This window comes from Rhinolophus ferrumequinum, chromosome 4 (genome assembly GCF_004115265.2).
Source record: "Rhinolophus ferrumequinum isolate MPI-CBG mRhiFer1 chromosome 4, mRhiFer1_v1.p, whole genome shotgun sequence".
Lineage (NCBI taxonomy): Eukaryota > Metazoa > Chordata > Mammalia > Chiroptera > Rhinolophidae > Rhinolophus > Rhinolophus ferrumequinum.
This window is the reverse complement of record NC_046287.1, coordinates 783,750-803,048: the sequence shown is the minus strand read 5'-3', so window position 1 is coordinate 803,048 and position 19,299 is coordinate 783,750. Positions and strand designations below refer to the sequence as shown.

Below are 19,299 nucleotides of genomic sequence, written 5' to 3'. Positions count from 1 at the left end.
ACGTCAGCAGACGTCCCCAGGGCTGCTCCTGGGTTCCCAGGGTCACGGTGAAGAACAGGAAGCAAAAGGCAGCGTCCTCTGGGACCTGAACCCAACTTCCTGACAGTCCCTCCAGCCATCACACGCATTTAAGGACCTGCAAAGGCGTTTGAAAGCTATGCTGCCGCTGCAAACCAGCTGTGTGTCTGGCATGAGGGCCCCGAGGAGCTCAGCCTCGTGATGGACGACGTCCTGACCTGGAGGCAAGGCCGGCTAGCGTTTCACTGTGAAGCACTTGACACAGAACCTGTTATCAGAGGCTGTCGAAACGCAACATGGGGAAAAGCCCCTGCTTACCTTCAGAAATTCCAGAAACGCGGGCTTTGTAGCGCATGTTTTCTTGAGGATCGCCACAGCCGTGCTGAAGTTGTTCACGTACTCACTGTACGCGTCCAACACCATGGACTTGGAAAACTGGAATCGGGAGAAGGTGGGGGAACATAAACCTCGTAGCGTGCACAGGCTGCCTCTCCAGTTAGAACAAAACACCTGGAGCCCCAGCCCCTGCGACACCCGTCAGATGAGCATGACCGTGACGCCATGTGCAAGCATACCCGCCGGGCCCTGTTTCAAAGGCGTGTGCGCCTGTGCGGCTGACCCACGCACTTAGAAGCATCCTTGTTCCCAACCGTGGCAGGCTAGGTCTCCACCAGGAAACGTCCCTGACGACACACATCCTTCTTTAAACTCCTGCCGGTCCTCTCCTGTGGGTCCCACCTCCCGGAAAGACTGTCATGCAGCTCAGGGCACAGAGGTCCCGGCCCTGACAGCAGGCGTTCGCCACTCCCTGCGGGAAGGTGGCCCCCACCCTGCGTGTCCCAGCTGAGGGGGGTGCCAGGTAGGCTCACTGTCCTATGCTCACAGAAACACAGAGTCCCCAAGAGGCACAAACGTGAGCCTCACTCTGTGTGGTTCATAACGATCCACACGTCCTCCAGGATGGAAGCACGACACACACGTGGACACCTGGTGTGACCGTCACTTAGAGAAGGGTGCTGCCATCTAATAACCGTAACAATAATAAATCGGCAGAAAATGCAGTAACCACGTAAATGCCCAATATTTATTTTCAGTTTGTCACCAAGACCCCTGAAGGGGATTATGCAAACATTTTAGTGAGAACTTTGTTTCCAGGTTATTTCAAAGCATCCTGTAATTTACACCCATATGCGTTATACAGGAAAACGGCGAAGGTTTCACGCATGACTATTACGGCATTCATGTAAGTGTACGAACACCGAAACCTGCGAGACCACATGTCCCTTTGACAGCGAGAATCCATGGGTTTCATGCGTCATCTCCCACATCTCAGTAGGAAACTGAGCACACACATTGCGTGGAATTCACAAGTGGACCAAAGATAAAGTGGTTTCCAGGCAGCTAACCTAACCGGCTCCCGTACCAGGAGTGACAAAGCGGCTGCTGCCTTAGCCTGGCTCCCTCTCGACCCCGTCACAGCACAAGTCTGAGAAACAGGCAGGCATTTCCCCACAAGGTGTCCCATTGTCCCAGGGGGGAGAGACCTCACGCCCAAGGGCTTAACCGGGACGACATCCCAGCGTGCTTCCCGAGCAAGCCCGCCTCACACACAGACGCCTGAGCACACTGCCTGTTCCTGTGCCCAGAACTCTGCAGTGGCAGCTGCACATTTCAGATCCCCTCCCCCCGACCTCTGCCGTTCCTCTGGTCTTCCTGGCAGCGCCCACTGTCCGCTTCCCTCGCAAATGCTCGCAACCGAGGGTCCTGGTGGGGCAGCTGGCTGGTGGCGCAGGATGGCAGTGTGGCTCGCTCCTCGGACACTAACGTCCTGTGAAACACCAACCCGGGACCGGAAGGGCATACTGCAGCCCGCGGGCACGCCGGCCCACTCACCGAGGCCACGAAGACGTCTCCGATCATCTCCACAGAGTCCCACTCGGCCACGCGGCTGGCCAGCGCGATCTGGAACATGCAGTGACACTGCAGGACCTCCTTGACACGGCGGAACACCACCCTCAGCTTCCGGTCGCTCAGAACCTTGGGCTCCATCTCGGACAGCGGCCTCTCGTATTGCTAAGAGACAGACACGCAGGCTTTCATCAAGACCAAGGAATGTGGAAAAACGTCCTAACGTAAGTTATACTTATGTGAAAACACATCCTGACTCAGTCTTTCAATTCTTCCAAGCATTCTACACATTTGAGTATTTCATGGTCCACATATAATGCATACATGTAACAAAAATATCTATGCAAAAAGGTTACTAGAATATGCATATGAACTGTACTGTGACATCTGGGTACCTCCAAAATCCTTGTGAGGGCCTCTACGTACTTCTTTTCACTCTCGACAATCGAACCCAGAATATACCTTCTTACAACCTGTTGGAATTTGAAAATACAATGATAGGAAATTACTTCATACAGATAAATTGTACTTCTACTACTTGAGGCTTGTTGATAAAGAAGTTTTTTGGGTTTTGTTTTCAAAATAGTAGGTAGACGAAACCCCTGAAGGCCTCTAAACTATTTTAAAGAGTGTGTTAACTCACTAGCACTACAGGAACAAAACATACCTCTCCCATTGCAACAATTATAATTTTTTAACCTCAACTTATAAGTTGTAACTACTGCAAGTAAAATCACAGCACTAACTAATTCACTCACACATGCAACGTGTGAACTGCACTGCCAACTGTCGTGTATGTGCCCCACACAAAGTACATGTTTCCTGTGTAAATTAAGGGTTAAAAAAACAGTCCTGGCAACTCAAAGAATGCTACTGGCAACACTTACATAATAAAATCATTATTCCAAAGTTATAAGGAAAAAAAAGCTTTTGGAAGGTGGAGGAATGGATTTTTTTGGCAAAGATACACCTTCGAGCACAGTCAGCCAATTACTAATGGAATTTCGAGGTGCAAAAAGTCCTGTGCAATCTGACAGGCCTGCCTGCCAAACACTGGCGTGTGTTTGGTTTTCATCACTGAAGTACACACAAGTACAGATCTCTGGCTATAAGATGCCTGAACTTCAAGGCCAACGACGGTACTTGGCATTTTCATCGAGCCTAGACACATTCTGGCAAGTTATTTGTGCCAACAAATGGAAAACAGGGCAGAAAGTTACAATACGGCTGCTTCTGACACTGACACACACACACACACACACACACACACACACACACACACACACACACACACACACCCCGGGCCCTCCTACCCACCCCCAGCTCAATGTGCTCTATGTACAGAGACCACAGCGCCACCTGGCGGGCAGGGACGGCATCTTCCCAAAGCAAAGGCATCCAGGTAACCAGCGGGACAACTAGGCCTACAAAGCCCTACTGACAAGGGAGTTCTCTTCTTTACAAAAAGGACGAGTCAGTTCACAAAACTGAGACAAAGTCAACCTTTCTGGATACTTAATAAAGAAAGTGATATGTTTTCTTTATGCACAGCTGTGTCTGAGATTGAAATATAAGCACACAAGGCTTGAACCTTCAGCCAGGACCCTCTGCCAAAGCCCAGCCACATGGCCCTGTGTCACCCTGGCTTGCGAGTTAGACCCTGGGACCAAGTCACTCCCCAAACAGGCAGAGGGTCAGACCTAGGTCAGCCTCTCCCCAAATCCAGACCCCCAGACACTACTTCAAGTCTACAGTCAGGGATCTAATTAGGAAGTATATTCATTTTTTAAAAGTCCTGAGATGATACTGATATATCTGATCAAAGGACCTGGAATTGATATAAGACAACGTAAGAATACAAAAGTACAGCCAAAGAAATCCCCCAGGTTTGTGGATCCTGCCTGTCAGCCTGCCCTTTCCGCAGTTAAATTCAGCGTAAGGGCTCCTTTCCCAGCACAGCAGGAGGCAATGGTGAAGCCCCAACGTCCCGGTGCTACTGAGACCCCAACACGAAGGTCACACAGGAGAATCCATCACCGAAATGAGCTTTTCTGCCAAAGCCCGAGAGCGAACCAGGAGAGGGGGCCCAGTTGAGGATGCAGCAGCCGGACCAGGAGCCCCTGGAGGGAGGTTTCTTGTCCCCCAGGGTGAAGGGACAGGACCCTTTGCATCAACATCAATGGTACTTTTCAAGTCGAGGACAACCCATAAAATTAAAAAGGGCTTTCTGTTGTTTTTCCACTTGCAATGCAGGGGCTCAGCTCCCGGCAAGTAAATGTAGGTGATGGTGAGGCTGAAAAGGAACCACAACGGAGCCATGGATGGGGGTTCATACCACTATATTCTCAATGGTGGCTGGGCGAGACACAAAAAGCAAACATCCGCCAGTACCCCAACCAGAGGTCCTCCTGCACCAGTCTAGCTGGTGGCCAGGGAGACACAGGAAGTAGGATCCAGTCCATCCGCACTTGCTAACGCAGCCACGGCACTTACATAGCGTACAGAGCAGTAGTGGCAGACGGCCAGCTGGTTACAGCTGACGGCCAACTGGTTATAGCTGACGGCCAACTCGTTATAGCTGACGGCCAACTGGTTATAGCTGACGGCCAGCTGGTTACAGCTGACGGCCAACTGGTTATAGCTGACGGTCAACTCGTTATAGCTGACGGCCAACTGGTTATAGCTGATGGCCAACTAGTTACAGTTGACGGACAACTAGTTATAGCTGACGGCCAGCTAGTTACAGATGACGGCCAACTGACTACAGCTGACAGTCAACTAGTTATAGCTAACTGGTTATAGTTATAGCCAACTGGTTATAGCTGACAGCCAACTGGTTATAGCTGACAGCCAACTAGTTATAGTTGACAGCCAACTAGTTATAGCTGACAGCCAGCTGGTTACAGCTGACAGCCAACTGGTTATAGCTGACAGCCAACCGGTTACAGCTGATGCAACTAGTTACATAAGTGCCTACATAGGGATGCGTCCTGCACATGTGCCGGTTACATAACCAAACCAGCACCTTCCCACGTGAGGCTGAGAATCTGGAAACTGCTCTCTGGGACTCCGTCCCAACACCGCCCAATAGGGCATGAGAAGAATGCTGATATGCAGCATTTTAAGTTGCAGTTATACTACCTTATTTCAATTGTGGGAAAAAAGAACTAAAGAGTATATCGCCACCTGGTTGCCCTTTCAGAAGGAAGCCCCTGGAGAACACACGATGGCCCGTGGGGAATGCGTGTGAGTCCTGAGGATCCCGTGGGGAACGCGTGTGAGTCCTGAGGAGCCCGTGGGGGACGCGTGTGCGCTCTGGGGAGCCTAAGGGGGACGCCGTCACGTCCTGAGGGTAAGAGCAGGATGGAAGCAAACAGAAATGCTGAGCACAAACTGCATTTTGCGATTGCAGTGCCGGCCCCGTCTTCCGGGCTGACTGCACCACACAGGACGCAGGCAAAGCCCTTTCCTTGCTCACATCCCTCAGCCGTCACTGTGGTGTCATGGGGACATACAGGCAGACACCATCGCATTTCCCAGGAACAGGGGGCTTACAGAAGTCATGTCACCAGCCGAGCCGCGCCTCCTGGCTCAGCACAGGGCCGCCTTTGCCTCCATACTGCTCTTATCGCAGACCACTCGTTGTCACCACCCAGCCTCAGACCAGCAGGTGTGTGTGTCGGTTCCGATCCCCCAGGCTCCTAACAAACGCTCACAACCCCCACTCACTGCCTCAGGTCTCAGCCTGGACGGGGACGCCACGCAGCTGCCCTCCTACTGCGTCCCAGGCTCTACCATATCGCCTGGGCTGCTAGGCTGTCACACTGCAGCACCGAGTCACCCAGGAAGAGTCCAAGTCCTGCTCCTTCTGCGTCCTCTGGACAAGCACGGAGAGCCCGTAAGTGGCCAGACAGCTAAGGCTGGAGGCCTGGCAGGAATTTCCAGATTGTTCTCAATCCCGTGAGACGAAGTGAGGTGTGAGCCGAACCTCGGAGTTCTTGTTCCCACAAGAACTGTGCACAACCTTCCGCCAGCACCGCACCACGTTACCAGGGGGCACAGAGCGCTTTGGGGTCAGAGACTGAGACTGGAAATCAGACTCGAGCATGCCTACTGTACACTGCCATCCCCATCAGCGACCGCCCTGGGCATGGGTGTCCTCCTCTGTGAGACGTGTGACACAGAGGGACAGGGAGGACCAGGAGAGATGAAGGTGTGTGGGCACAGGCAGCCTAGACCATGGGCCGGGGGGGGCGCTGCGCCCCGCAAGCTGTCATCACGTGTCCTCGCTCTGGGACTCGGGCAGGTCAAACCACGTCCTCTGACCCCACTTTTCACTCCTGAATGCCACTCTCACCTCCTCGTGTCCCCCTCCCACATCTGACACGCAGGCCTCCTTGCTGGTCTGAGCTTTCACAGCCTGACACAGCCTTTTCCACTCAGCTTTTCACCTTTTTTAGACTCTGAACTTACCACTAAGCATTTCTGTTAGTTTTCTTTATCTATGCTCCATATGATGTGTATCTATCTGTTTATCTATCTATATCATCTATTTGTCATCTATCAATCTACCTACCTACCTACTAGGTAGACACAGGATCTATTTACATCACCCATCACCCACCTATTAATCTGTCTCTACCATCAATCTACCATCTATCTATCTCTCTATCTAACTGTCTATATCTATCTATCTATCACGCTGCCCACATGGAAAAGAACTCAAACCAAATCCTGTCCAAAGCTATGCCCCCATAAAGCCCTCAAACTCTGTGGTACCTCTTGTTCAACGTTTCTTTTACTTAAAATAACAAATGGAAACCCTCTGCTACCTACTTCCAGAGATTGAGAAATTCATTTATACTCAGATAATCTCAGTAATTGTTGGGAAGCTATCCCATCCGTCTCAGTCTTAGGCACTAAGACTACACACGCACTTTACACACACCCACTTGTTGTCTCTTTGTAAAGCCGTCCTACATGAACTAGTGCAAGGAACTGTCACAAAGAACATCAGTGCCACACATTTCTCACAGCCAACTGAGAGTGATACTCAAAATACTTAAGGACCAGAACGTCCCACTGTTAACCCTTTAACTGCTGGACCAGGAGAAGCCAGAGGACAAGCCCTGTGGATGGACGAGGAGGTGGAAGCCAGGGGCACAGGTCCCTGGCAGCCAGCTTGCCAACGTGCAAAGACATCCCGAGCAGCCCCGAGCCCCCTACCTGCTGCTGAGATAAACCCTCTGGCATTGGGGTCAGGACGGCCTCGGGGTGCCTGCAGTCAACCTCGATGAACAAGTCCTGCTCCTCTTCCAGGCCAGGCCTGTGATCTTAAAACAAAGTCAGAACACACTGGCTTGACACTCAAACAATACACTCAGAACATTTGTGCAGTAAATGCCTGTGAGAACAATACCTACGGAGTTCACTGAACTGTCCACTGCTTGCAGAGCGTGCCCCCTGAGACAGTCCCCATGTTCCCCAGCCCATGTGCCCTCCCAGGGAGACTAGGCGGGAGGAACCAGAGGAAGCACGGGGGCGCCCGTGAGGGGGTGGGAGGGCTTCCTGGGCCACAGACCTTGTGAAATGAAGGACTTGGTGCGAATGAAGGAGCGGCCCCTCTTCACGGCGGCCTTTGTCTTCTCAAGCCCGTCCTTGGTACCTTCCTTCGCAGCCTTCATGAGCTTCTGCACCTAAAAGAGGGAGACGTGAGAGGTGGGGCAATTCCACACAAACTTACTTGTTGCTTTTAATTTATTTTAAAAGAATACTGTCAAGTAGCTGGGTCTTGAAATGTCACCTGAAATTGGCTTTTGGATCTGGGAAAGCTTTTTTGGCTGTTGTGAGCACATAGCTGTTTAGGCTTTGTATTTTAAAAAATGGAAAAACAAACTTTAAAAACAGAGCCCTTCTTTGACTTGGTTACAAAATTTCCTGCTACATTTAAAATTCAGTCATCATTTTTATTATAATCACTTATGAACACAAAGAGATTTGTAGATGTGGCAGGTGGAGAAACGAAAGCCCACAGGTGGTAAACGGCAAAGCACAGGAAACAGCAGAACCCTGGCCGAACGCCTGCAGTGCAGCCCCTGCCATGGGCGCCCCACCGGTGGCGCCTTCCTGCGCCTGCCCAGGTGGAGCCAAGTCCCAGCCTCAGGTGGGACCTGCCCACCTCAAGGAGCAGCCTGTGCCCATCCAAATGGCCGGATGGAGTTATGTGACAGGACAGACGGAGGGACAGCCGCCTCGCTCCTTTGCCGGGGGTTAGGTCAGAAAGTCCAGGCCCACACAGGGCCGTTTGTTGGCTGTGGGTCCCTCGAGCCAGGGTCTCGGTACGACACTTAGACGAGCTATTAGTGCTCAACAGCTTCCAAGGGCAGGTGTAGGCATTTAACATATATTTCTGATTCTTTACAAATCTAATGTCTGAGGCACTGGCCATTGGGCACCACGTGATTCTTCTTTTAGAGAAAACCCATATGACCTCCTATGCGACAAAGCAGTATCCTTTCCAAGTAATTCCTCGTCCTCCTGGAAAGTCTCTTCTAGCAAAGGAGCTCCCAGGACCTTGCCTGCTCGCCTATCTGCTGTCTATTCCCTGCCTTGGGTCTGCCTTCCCCTGCCCGTGCACCCCAGGATCAGACCTTCAGGGGTGCCACCCAGCTGTGTTTGTGCAAAGGGGCACCAGCCCAGCCGTCTGGACTGAGTGGGGAGCCTGCGGGGGAGCCTGAGGGGGGAACCTGAGGTGGGAGCCTGAGGGGGGAATCTGAGGGGGGAGCCTGAGGGGAGAATCTGAGGGGGGAGCCTGGGGGGGAGCCTGAGGGGGGAATCTGAGGGGGGAACCTGAGGGGGGAGCCTAGGGGAGGAGCCTGAGGGGGGAACCTGAGGGGGGAGCCTAGGGGAGGAGCCTGAGGTGGGAGCCTGAGGGGGTAGTCTGAGTGGGGAGCCTGAGGTGGGAGCCTGAGGGGGGAGCCTAGGGGAGGAGCCTGAGGTGGGAGCCTGAGGTGGGAGCCTGAGGTGGGAGCCTGAGGGGGGAATCTGAGGGGGGAACCTGGGGGGGAGCCTGGGGGAGGAGTCTGAGGTGGGAGCCTGAGGGGGGAGCCTGAGGTGGGAGCCTGAGGGGGGAATCTGAGGGGGGAACCTGGGGGGGAGCCTGGGGGAGGAGTCTGAGGTGGGAGCCTGAGGGGGGAATCTGAGGGGGGAGCCTGAGGGGGGAGTCTGAGGGGGGAGCCTGAGGGGAGAATCTGAGGGGGGAACCTGAGGGGGGAGCCTAGGGGAGGAGCCTGAGGTGGGAGCCTGAGGGGGTAGTCTGAGTGGGGAGCCTGAGGGGGGAGCCTGAGGGGGGAGCCTAGGGGAGGAGCCTGAGGTGGGAGCCTGAGGTGGGAGCCTGAGGTGGGAGCCTGAGGGGGGAATCTGAGGGGGGAACCTGGGGGGGAGCCCGGGGGAGGAGTCTGAGGTGGGAGCCTGAGGGGGGAGCCTGAGGTGGGAGCCTGAGGGGGGAATCTGAGGGGGGAACCTGGGGGGGAGCCTGGGGGAGGAGTCTGAGGTGGGAGCCTGAGGGGGGAATCTGAGGGGGGAGCCTGAGGGGGGAGCCTGGGGGAGGAGTCTGAGGTGGGAGCCTGAGGGGGTAGTCTGAGTGGGGAGCCTGAGGTGGGAGCCTGAGGGGGGAGCCTAGGGGAGGAGCCTGAGGTGGGAGCCTGAGGGGGGAATCTGAGGGGGGAACCTGGGGGGGAGCCTGGGGGAGGAGTCTGAGGTGGGAGCCTGAGGGGGGAGCCTGAGGTGGGAGCCTGAGGGGGGAGCCTAGGGGAGGAGCCTGAGGTGGGAGCCTGAGGGGGGAATCTGAGGGGGGAACCTGGGGGGGAGCCTGGGGGAGGAGTCTGAGGTGGGAGCCTGAGGGGGGAATCTGAGGGGGGAGCCTGAGGGGGGAATCTGAGGGGGGAGCCTGGGGGGGAGCCTAGGGGGAGGAGTCTGAGGTGGGAGCCTGAGGGGGGAGCCTGAGGTGGGAGCCTGAGGGGGGAGCCTAGGGGAGGAGCCTGAGGTGGGAGCCTGAGGGGGGAATCTGAGGGGGGAACCTGGGGGGGAGCCTGGGGGAGGAGTCTGAGGTGGGAGCCTGAGGGGGGAGCCTGAGGTGGGAGCCTGAGGGGGGAGCCTAGGGGAGGAGCCTGAGGTGGGAGCCTGAGGGGGGAATCTGAGGGGGGAACCTGGGGGGGAGCCTGGGGGAGGAGTCTGAGGTGGGAGCCTGAGGGGGGAGCCTGAGGTGGGAGCCTGAGGGGGGAGCCTAGGGGAGGAGCCTGAGGTGGGAGCCTGAGGGGGGAATCTGAGGGGGGAACCTGGGGGGGAGCCTGGGGGAGGAGTCTGAGGTGGGAGCCTGAGGGGGGAGCCTGAGGTGGGAGCCTGAGGGGGGAGCCTAGGGGAGGAGCCTGAGGTGGGAGCCTGAGGGGGGAATCTGAGGGGGGAACCTGGGGGGGAGCCTGGGGGAGGAGTCTGAGGTGGGAGCCTGAGGGGGGAATCTGAGGTGGGAGCCTGAGGGGGGAATCTGAGGGGGGAGCCTGAGGGGGGAATCTGAGGGGGGAGCCTGAGTGGGGAGCCTGAGGGGGGAGCCTGAGGGGGGAGCCGGCTGGAATTTCGCACTCAGCCCCAGGCTATACTGTGCTCTGTGCATGTCAGGCTGGAGCATCTGCTCCCCATCGCTCCCCTGGGGAGTGTACCTTCCAGGCTGATGTCAGACACCTGTACCTCCAGCCCTGGCCATCTCTGCAGGTCCTTCACCCCCCATGCTTTAGGCTGCCTTCCCAAGGAAGCACACCGAGACCACCACTCAGCCCACTGAAACTAAACCACGCGCCGCTCCCCAGCCAGACGCCGTCTCAATCCTGCTCTACCTCGTCAACACCTCAAAGCCATCTGGGCTCCTCCAATCCTGCGTCCCTTCAGCCCAAACCAAGCACACCCTGAGGACCTGCCCCTGAAATCAGCGCCTGCCCTTCCTTCTCCTGGGCCACCGCTGCACCTTCCTGACCCCACACGCCTGTGCCTCTGGTCTGATTCCTCCCCGCTCTCTCTTCCCCCAGAACCGGACGGCTCCACTTCTCTCTTCATCCTGAACCCGTCCAGGCTCCCTTCATTGAGAATCAGAACTGTGGACAGACAAGCAAGGAGCCTCAGGCCACAAGCCCCCTCCCACGTGAAGGGACCAAGACACAGGGTCCAGGGACCTGGAAGGACTGCCGAGATGACACAGCCAGCCAGGATGGAGAAGCCAGGTCCCCGACTCATCCCATGGCTCTACCGATACCTGATGAGGGCACTCGCCTGGCCTGGCCCTCAGATGGCCAAGCTTGGGGCTCCTGGAAAGTCTGCTGGACCCTGGATTCCACCTGCATGGCCAGCACTGCCCGGCACTGCGTCCTGCAAGGAGCAGCCTGAATGCCAGGAAGCGATCCCAGGGTCTGTGCCTGCTTGAAAAGCCTGCAGCACAAAAATACCAGGGAGTAAAGCCGCTGACCACTGCGGAGGACCTTTCTAAGCGAACCTCTGTTTTCAGGTAAGGGCCATTCAACACATGTAAACAGGTCACAAAACATCAGAAGGGCAAAGACCAAATTGAAATAAGAGTTACTTGACAGTGCCCTTTTAAAACACAGCTCAAGGAACTGATCGTCACCAGCATCAAATCCAGCAGTTCTCAAATGTTTAGTCTCAGGAGCCTTTCACTAAATTCGTCACCATGATGGAGAGCCCCACTGAGCTTTGGTTTATCTGGGTTTTATTCACCTGTATATACTGTATGATGAGTTAAAGCTGAGAAAATTGTGAATATTTTTAATGAGTATTCGTTTAAAAGTAATAAACCCATTATTACATGTTATCTTAGATAACACGTTTATGGAAAATTATATTTTTGAAAACAAACAGAAACAGGTGGTATTATTTTACATTTTTGGCAATCTCTCCCGCGTCTGGCTCAGAGACAGCTGGATTCTGCCTTCTGGCTGTGAGATCACACATCTCAGCACCTCTGGAAAATTCCTCCATTCACATGTCAGTGCGTGAGAGAGAGAGGCAAAGTCTCAGAATTAATGGGAACCCGCGAGAGCGTCGGGGTGATACCTGGAACCCCTGGACCACACTTTGAGAACCACTGTCCCAATAAAAATGGCCGACTTTGTTGCCTTAGTGCTGCTTTTTAAAGTATGGTCTGTTTTGGAATAAGCATTTTCAATGTAGCTGGTCAAAAAGTGAACCACACTACCTTCAGTTCATGTTTTTGCTTTAGCTGCTGAATCTCTACCGCTCCCACTGTGTTTGCCATCAAATCTTTCATCTTTTTCTCATAGTGCTCCTTTAAACGGGTTAGGTCATGGGAAAGCTACAGCATAAAGAGATACAATTTTTTCACAAAAACGCTCTTTTTGGTATTTTAGACAATCTTACATTGAATTGACTTCGGCAGCATCTGTGAGTGGCGCTCACACGCCATGCTCCTCCTGCCACGGGCTCCCAGGAAACACACACCACGCGAGCCCCTATTTCTAGCCCACCGACTCTTAGAAATAAAATCGTAAGTAAAACATCATCAAAAGACAGACGCAATTTCAGATGAGCCAGGCTGGAGACTTTTCTATGCAACCAAGAGCAAATAAATACACACAAAGAAAATCTATGCAAGATCATTCTTCTTTTGATGAAATCAAAATAATCGAGTATATACAATGTGTATAAAATTATTCCTTTATGTCAGCACCAAAGCAGAAGAAGTTTTAATTCGAGGCTGTACTGAAGGGCGACATAATGTAGGGACAGCCAGCACAGATCTTTAAGTCTCCAAAGTAACGTAATTTCTCTCCAACTGGTGGGGATGGAGTAAAATCTCATAAATCACAGTTGTATGATCACGAATGTCTCAAACATGCAAACCAAGGCCCCTCTGCTCCTCTAGTGAATGTTCCCCACGTCAACCAGGGCAAGGACACAGGAAGTGATTTTTGATAAAAATTTGAGACTGTTTCTGAAATGTCTCTCCAAGAACTTACAATGGTGTTTTGGTAGTTTTTACAATCTGACTTCTTCAACTGGAAAATTTGGTACTTCTTACTGCCCTTCCATCTTGAACACCCGCTTTTCCCATCTGCGACCCAGGATGTTGCCATGGCAACGTGTGAGTGCAGGAGAAAGAGTGCGGGAGTGAGAAGAAACCATGCTCGTGAGCCAGTTTTGTGGGGCCTCGCAGCTGTCTGTCTTCCTAGCACTGAGGCTGCTGAACCTCCGCCATTCTCACTCGGCACTGGGGGTGGTCTGTCCGGGAACAGGGTCCATTCAGATGGCAAGGAGGGCAGGGATTTTGTTCAATAATCACGCTACCGGGTTCATCGGGGGTCCAACCATGACCTAGCCCCTTTGTGCTGTAACCACTCAGGCCGACTGAAGATGAAACTGAAGAGTGTTTTGACCACTCTTCCACAGTATCCACTGAACACTCCCCATCCTGCTGAGATCAGACCCCAAAGCGTTCCTTTCAAATCTCAATTTAAACCCAGAGTGTTGGGCTCGGCTGTATTGAGTCAGGTCTACCTGCAGCGTCCAGGACCTGCTCAGGCTCAGCTGTAACAATTCTGGTGACGGAAGAGACCTGAGCTCCTGGGAAAGGCTTGTGCTGACACCAAGCAGTCGGGCCAGCTACCACAAAGGGGTATTGTCTTGAGTTTCATGGAACAAGTTTACAGACATGAGGACCTGTAATAACCTGTATGCCACAGACACCTGGGGTCACACCTAAGTGCACCTATCAGTCTGGTTCCTGGGCGCGGGCAGGGTGGACCTGTTTACCACTTTGTCACAATGGTGAGGCACTAGGTTCAGGCCTGCATGTCACCCTCACACGGAAAGTACATGAGGACACTGACATCCCTGCAGACGTCAGTACAAATCAACCCCTTTACAAACAGTCAAAAACCCAACAACAAAAGCGCACACAGGACACAGTCACCGCTGAAAACCGGAAGGAACCTCACACGGATGACCGGCTCCAGAAAACTCCACCCAGTTCAGGAGCTCACACTTCAATCTCTAGTTCCTCCTGGGCCCCTCCGCTCAGGAGAGTCGCGCGCACACACATGTATGCGCACACACACACTTGCACATACTCCTTTTAAGGAAGAACAGCCCGGGGCAGCTAGCAGCTTCTGACCTTGACATCATTTGGAACGTACCCGATTTTTGTACCTTCCTGTTGGAAACGCTGAGGTTCAAACCACCCTTAGAGGACAGCGGGGTTGTGCCATGTCCTAGCAGACCCTACTGGATCGAGTCAGCGTGCAAAGCAAGCAATAACTTTGTGTATAAACGGAGTTCCATGTACACAGCACAAGGAATCCAGAGAATGGTTATCCACTTTCTTAAAACATTCAAGACAGTGAGCTGGCTTATGGGCTTTGGTGATTTCACTTATAACCCATCCCCCATCCTGCATGGCTAGCTACACTTACTGTGAGAGATGAGGACGCCTTCTCGTCCACCACTATTGTGCTTTCAGTGAACTATGTACAGCACCTTAAAGAATAACTATTTAACTCTCATGCGTTGCAGTCCCATTCACATGACATCTTCCCTAAACCAGCAACCGGGCACTTACTTGCTTTTTGTGGTTGCTACGCAGGAAGGACCTGGGGACCCCGTCCTTGCACTCGGAGTCGCTCTGCTCTTCGTAACTTTCAAATTCACTCGAACTCCATCCATACTCCAAAGAGCTGTTTCCACCTTCATCTCCGTTCTCAACATCATCGTAAACCATTTCATCTGATGCATAAATGCCAGAATGAAATTAAAAGCATACACACACTAGCTGCCATTTTGTGCATGTCTGTCACTGCACCTCACTGAGAATGGGGGTGGAGCATTTCAGAAAACCCAGGAGGAGCGGTGCAGAGCCTTGGCTCCGCTCCTCGAAGGGCGCTGGGTGGGCCCTCCAGGATGAGCAGTGAGGGACGGGGTTTGACAAAGCTCTGAGCCCCAGCCTGTCTGTCCCCTGAGGACCCTGGTCCTCCACAGAGCCCACAATTACACCGAATGATTCGCCGCCATAGACAGCTTTTCACAAAGGAAAATGTTTCTTTAGATAAATATATGGAACATAAACATATTATTTACATGGGTGGATGGATGGATGGTTCGTCCATGGACAGATGGACGAACAGGTGGATGGATGGACAGATGAATGCATGGATAGGCAGATGGATGGACGGATAGATGGACAGATAGACAAGTAGATGGGTGGGTAGATGGATGCATGGATGGACAGACAGATGGACGGGTGGATAGATAGATGGACGGGTGGGTGGGTGGGTGGATGGATGCATGGATAGATGGACGGGTGGACAGACAGACAGACAGACAGATGGATGATGGATGGGCAGATGGATGCATAGATGGGCAGGTGGGTGGGTAAATGTATGGACGGACAGATGGATGGATGAACAAGTGGATGGGTGGGTAGATGGATGCATGGATGGTCGGATGATGGATGGATGATGGGTGATTGGATGGATAGATGGATGGGTAGATGATAGAGAGATAGATAAGATTCAAATATGAACACAGTACAGCTTACTGCAGACAACTGTAAAATTTGCTGTTGTGCTGAACATGACCTAATACAGCTTGTAAACAATCTACTGCTGTACTTAAAGGGCTTCATCACCTCACTCATGCCAGAACTCGTGAAAAGCACACCACACATGCTGACAACGGTGCTGTCCTCACAGGACAGCCGGGGCTGACCAGAGCCGCACTGGCAGGTGGGTGCTGTACACACTCCCCCGTGCTGTGGCCCCAGCTGCCTGTGCTGGGAGCAGCCTAACTGGTGGGGTAAGTTGCCAAAGACACACTTCAAACTTGTTTTTACAGAAATTACCCTTTAGTTGCCACTTTGTTCACGGCATGGATTTAAGTAACTACCGAGGAGTATATTTATTTGTAAGCACCTGGGAGTTTTATTTATAAAGAGGCCCAAATGTAAGTGTGTGCGTTCCCAGTGTGGGCCCCAGAGAGCAGGGACAACTCCACCAGACGAGCTGGGGACAAAACAGCACACAGCCCTCACAGCCCTCATGGAACTGACACACTGAGACCTGCGTTAGCGCTCCACCATTCAGTAAGCCTGCGGTAGACATGGAGAACTGTCCTTTATCAGGGAAGGGTCCTTCTGAATCTTTCCATCAAATGGCCGCTGGATGCTACTGAGCATATAGTGAGATGGGGTTACTGGTTACATCCGGCTGTCTGCTCCCTGGGGATGACATTAAAGAGCCTGCAGCCGAGGAAGTTCAAGGACTCCCCAGAGGAATCTGAAGGCTCAGAAGGTCCTTTCCTTGTTGGCTGGGATTCTGCGGGACTTTATTTCCTGAAATTTTTTGGGGGATATTCAGCATCAGGCCTTCCAGGTGAAGGGGACTACAAGTTTATGCTGACACCTGACGAGGATTATGGGGTGTGCTGTCTCAGTCACCAGGACTGCCGCTGCCCTGAAGGCTGGTCCCTGATGCAGCCACACTGGTCCTGGCAGGCTGTGTGGCAGATGAGTTGAGCAACTGATTAGGCAGCTTAGTCGTCACAGACTTAGTAATGCTTACTTTCGGATATACTCAATTTTAAAGGGATTTTTTCCATTTTCTAAGTGTTTTAATTTGATATTCGTATAAAGTTTACAGACTCCTCTCATGGTTTTTATAAATTTATACTGCAGTTATGCCCTCCAGATTGATCTTTCCTTCCCCCTCCGTCCCTGTCTTCCCCTCTCTTCCTAACGGACCAAAGGCTTGTCTATTTTGCATTCTTTTCAGAGAACCGCCCTTGGATTGTGCTGGTTCTTTCTCGTTTCTTTATCTCTTGCTTGCCATTTTTGTTCTTATCATGTGCATTTCCTTCCTCCACTTTCTCTGACTTTGCTCTTCTTTTATGTACCAAGTTGGATGCTGAGCTCATTGTTCTTCAATCTTTTTAACAGATGCCATTATCTCTATTTAATTCCTTATTATTTGAAACCTATCCCACAAGTTTTCATGTAATGTTTTCATTATTCAAGTCAAAACATCCTCTAATTTCCATTCTGACTTCATACTTGGCCATGAATTGCGTAGTAGTGTGATTTTTAATTTTCTAATGTTCATGCTTATTTTGTATTGGCATTATCTGGTTTTTATCAAGAAATGAGCCTAAATATCAATTCTTTGGCATTTGTTAACATTTGCTTTTAGGCATACTATTATGCAGTTAATTTTCAGAAGTGTCCCATGTGTTTAAAAAAAATGTGCATTCTGAAACTACTCGCTTCATGGTTCTATATATGGCCCTTAGTTGAACACATACTGTGTTCTCTGCAATTTACTAATGTTGTATCCAGATCCATAACAGTGGAGACAGCTTTCTTAAAATCTCCCACTTCACTTATGTATTTATGTATTTCTGATTCTATCTCAGTCATATTTTGCTTTATAAATTTTAGGCTATGTTGTTACGTGCACACAAGTTGAGAGCTGTTATATCTCTTGTGAAGGACTCTATGTCTAATAATGTTTTATAGCCTAATACGTAATATTTTATTATAGTCACAATGGCTATATTTTGGTTAGAATTGGCCCTATATTCCTTTTTTTCATCCACTTACATACAAATGTTTGTATCCTTATGCAGTTCTCATAATCTATGCCTGGTTTTGCTGTGTTATCCAACCTGAGAATTTCATTCTCTGGCAATTGCAGTCATTTTATACTTACTATAAGTACCAATATATTTGGACTAATTTTGATATCTTTTTTCATACTATGTGCCATGCTTTCTTAATTTATATTTTCTTGCTTTCTACCATACTGGGTTTTGCTCTCCTATTAGGTTGGTGCAAAAGTAATTGCGGTTTAAAAAGTTAAAAATAATGGCAAAAACGGCAATTACTTTTGCACCAACCTAATAGTTTGGAAGTTAAATAATCTATTTCTATTCTTTCAATAGTTACCCATAAAACGCACACCTGACCTATCATATCAAAAAAAGTCAGTATCCATACCCTCCTCCTGAAAAAACGCACGGACTTTAGGACCTTGGGGTCAGCCACGCCCACCCCATTCTCAGTGCGCCTGCGCAGGGCCTCAGGGCCTGTGTGCGGTTGTGCTCTTAAAGGGAAACAACACTGTTAGTGCCGTTGATGCTGGTTTAGTCATCCCCCAATTTGTCAATTTAGTTGCTCATTATTCTTTTTTGCTTCCTATCACGTTCAGTATCCTTTTCCTTGAAATACATTTATTTCTTTAGAGTCTGTGAGTGGTAAGTCTCCCCAATTTTTGTCTGATATTGCCTTTATTCTCTTTTTAAAAGGATTCGACTTAGGCTGGATGTAGAAAGCTAGGTTGAAATACCAAGTTTTCTTCAGCACTTTGAGAACATTCTCCAGCTATCCCACAGCACGGTGACAAGTCTGCTGTTCTTTGCAGATCACGGTTCCTTTGCACGTAATCGTGTTCTCACTCATTAAAACATTCACCGTGGCTTTGGCGCTAAGCAGTGTCAACGGGACAGGCCGAGCTGTGGACTGATGCTGGACCTGCGTTGGATTCGTAGTTCTACAACCTGAGAACTTATGACTTTCCTTAATTCTAGAAAATTCTTAGTAATTCTTGCTATTTTCTCATTTATATCATTTATTACACATACGCTGGTACTCCTCAGCCTCCATGTTTCTTACCTTTTCATTCAGTTTTCCCATCCTCAGCTCTTTCTGCTTCTTTAGGGTAATCAGGACAATTAGTCTCTATCAAGTTTTGTAACCTAAACACACACACGTGTGCACACACACATGTGTGCACACGCACACCAGTCCTCTAGCACATGGTATCGGAGAGACACTGCAGAACACACACATGGATATCGCACACGGGCTACACGTCTGGGGAATATGTACATGTGAGGCAGTTCCACATCCAGAGGGAAACACGCTAAACGGAATCTCCTAAACCCCAATTCCAGACAAAGTCAAACCTGGTTCAGAGTCTGAATTTTCTCTTGGCACATCGTCATAAATGGCTTCTTCTGGATCTGGAACGAAAGGAGTGGAAGTTTTACAAATTGACCAAGCTCAACAGATGCAACTTACATGTTCTAGGGCCATAGTCCCTATGAGGATATAATATTCCAAACGTTAGATTGCAGGGTAATTAATAGCACCTTACCAAAGCATAAGCATTATTTTTAGGGCATGACATTTTCTTGGGGTTGAAGGAAATCACTCTAAACGGACCAGTTGTGAAATACCTACAACACGGGGTTTTACGGTTTCAAGGCTAATTTATTCTATTACTTTGTGTTCAATTACACATCTCT

The 19,299-nt window shown here is 50.9% G+C and overlaps 1 protein-coding gene across 10 annotated transcripts in view; it reads right to left on the bottom strand.

Moving 5' to 3' along the window:
* The window catches only part of ARHGEF10 (Rho guanine nucleotide exchange factor 10), a 118,075-nt gene that overhangs the window by 45,497 nt on the left and 53,279 nt on the right, over positions 1–19,299 (bottom strand). For 9 of the 10 annotated variants that reach the window (XM_033104372.1, XM_033104370.1, XM_033104371.1 and 6 more), the window contains 8 exons: positions 18,958–19,014; positions 14,564–14,727; positions 12,185–12,301; positions 7,508–7,622; positions 7,153–7,259; positions 2,322–2,399; positions 1,912–2,091; positions 337–453 (listed from right to left, as the gene is read on the bottom strand). In XM_033104372.1, coding sequence (XP_032960263.1) covers positions 337–453; positions 1,912–2,091; positions 2,322–2,399; positions 7,153–7,259; positions 7,508–7,622; positions 12,185–12,301; positions 14,564–14,727; positions 18,958–19,014 — 935 coding nt within the window. The remainder of the gene's footprint in view (positions 1–336; positions 454–1,911; positions 2,092–2,321; positions 2,400–7,152; positions 7,260–7,507; positions 7,623–12,184; positions 12,302–14,563; positions 14,728–18,957; positions 19,015–19,299) is intronic. The other variant, XM_033104376.1, reaches the window with a different exon arrangement.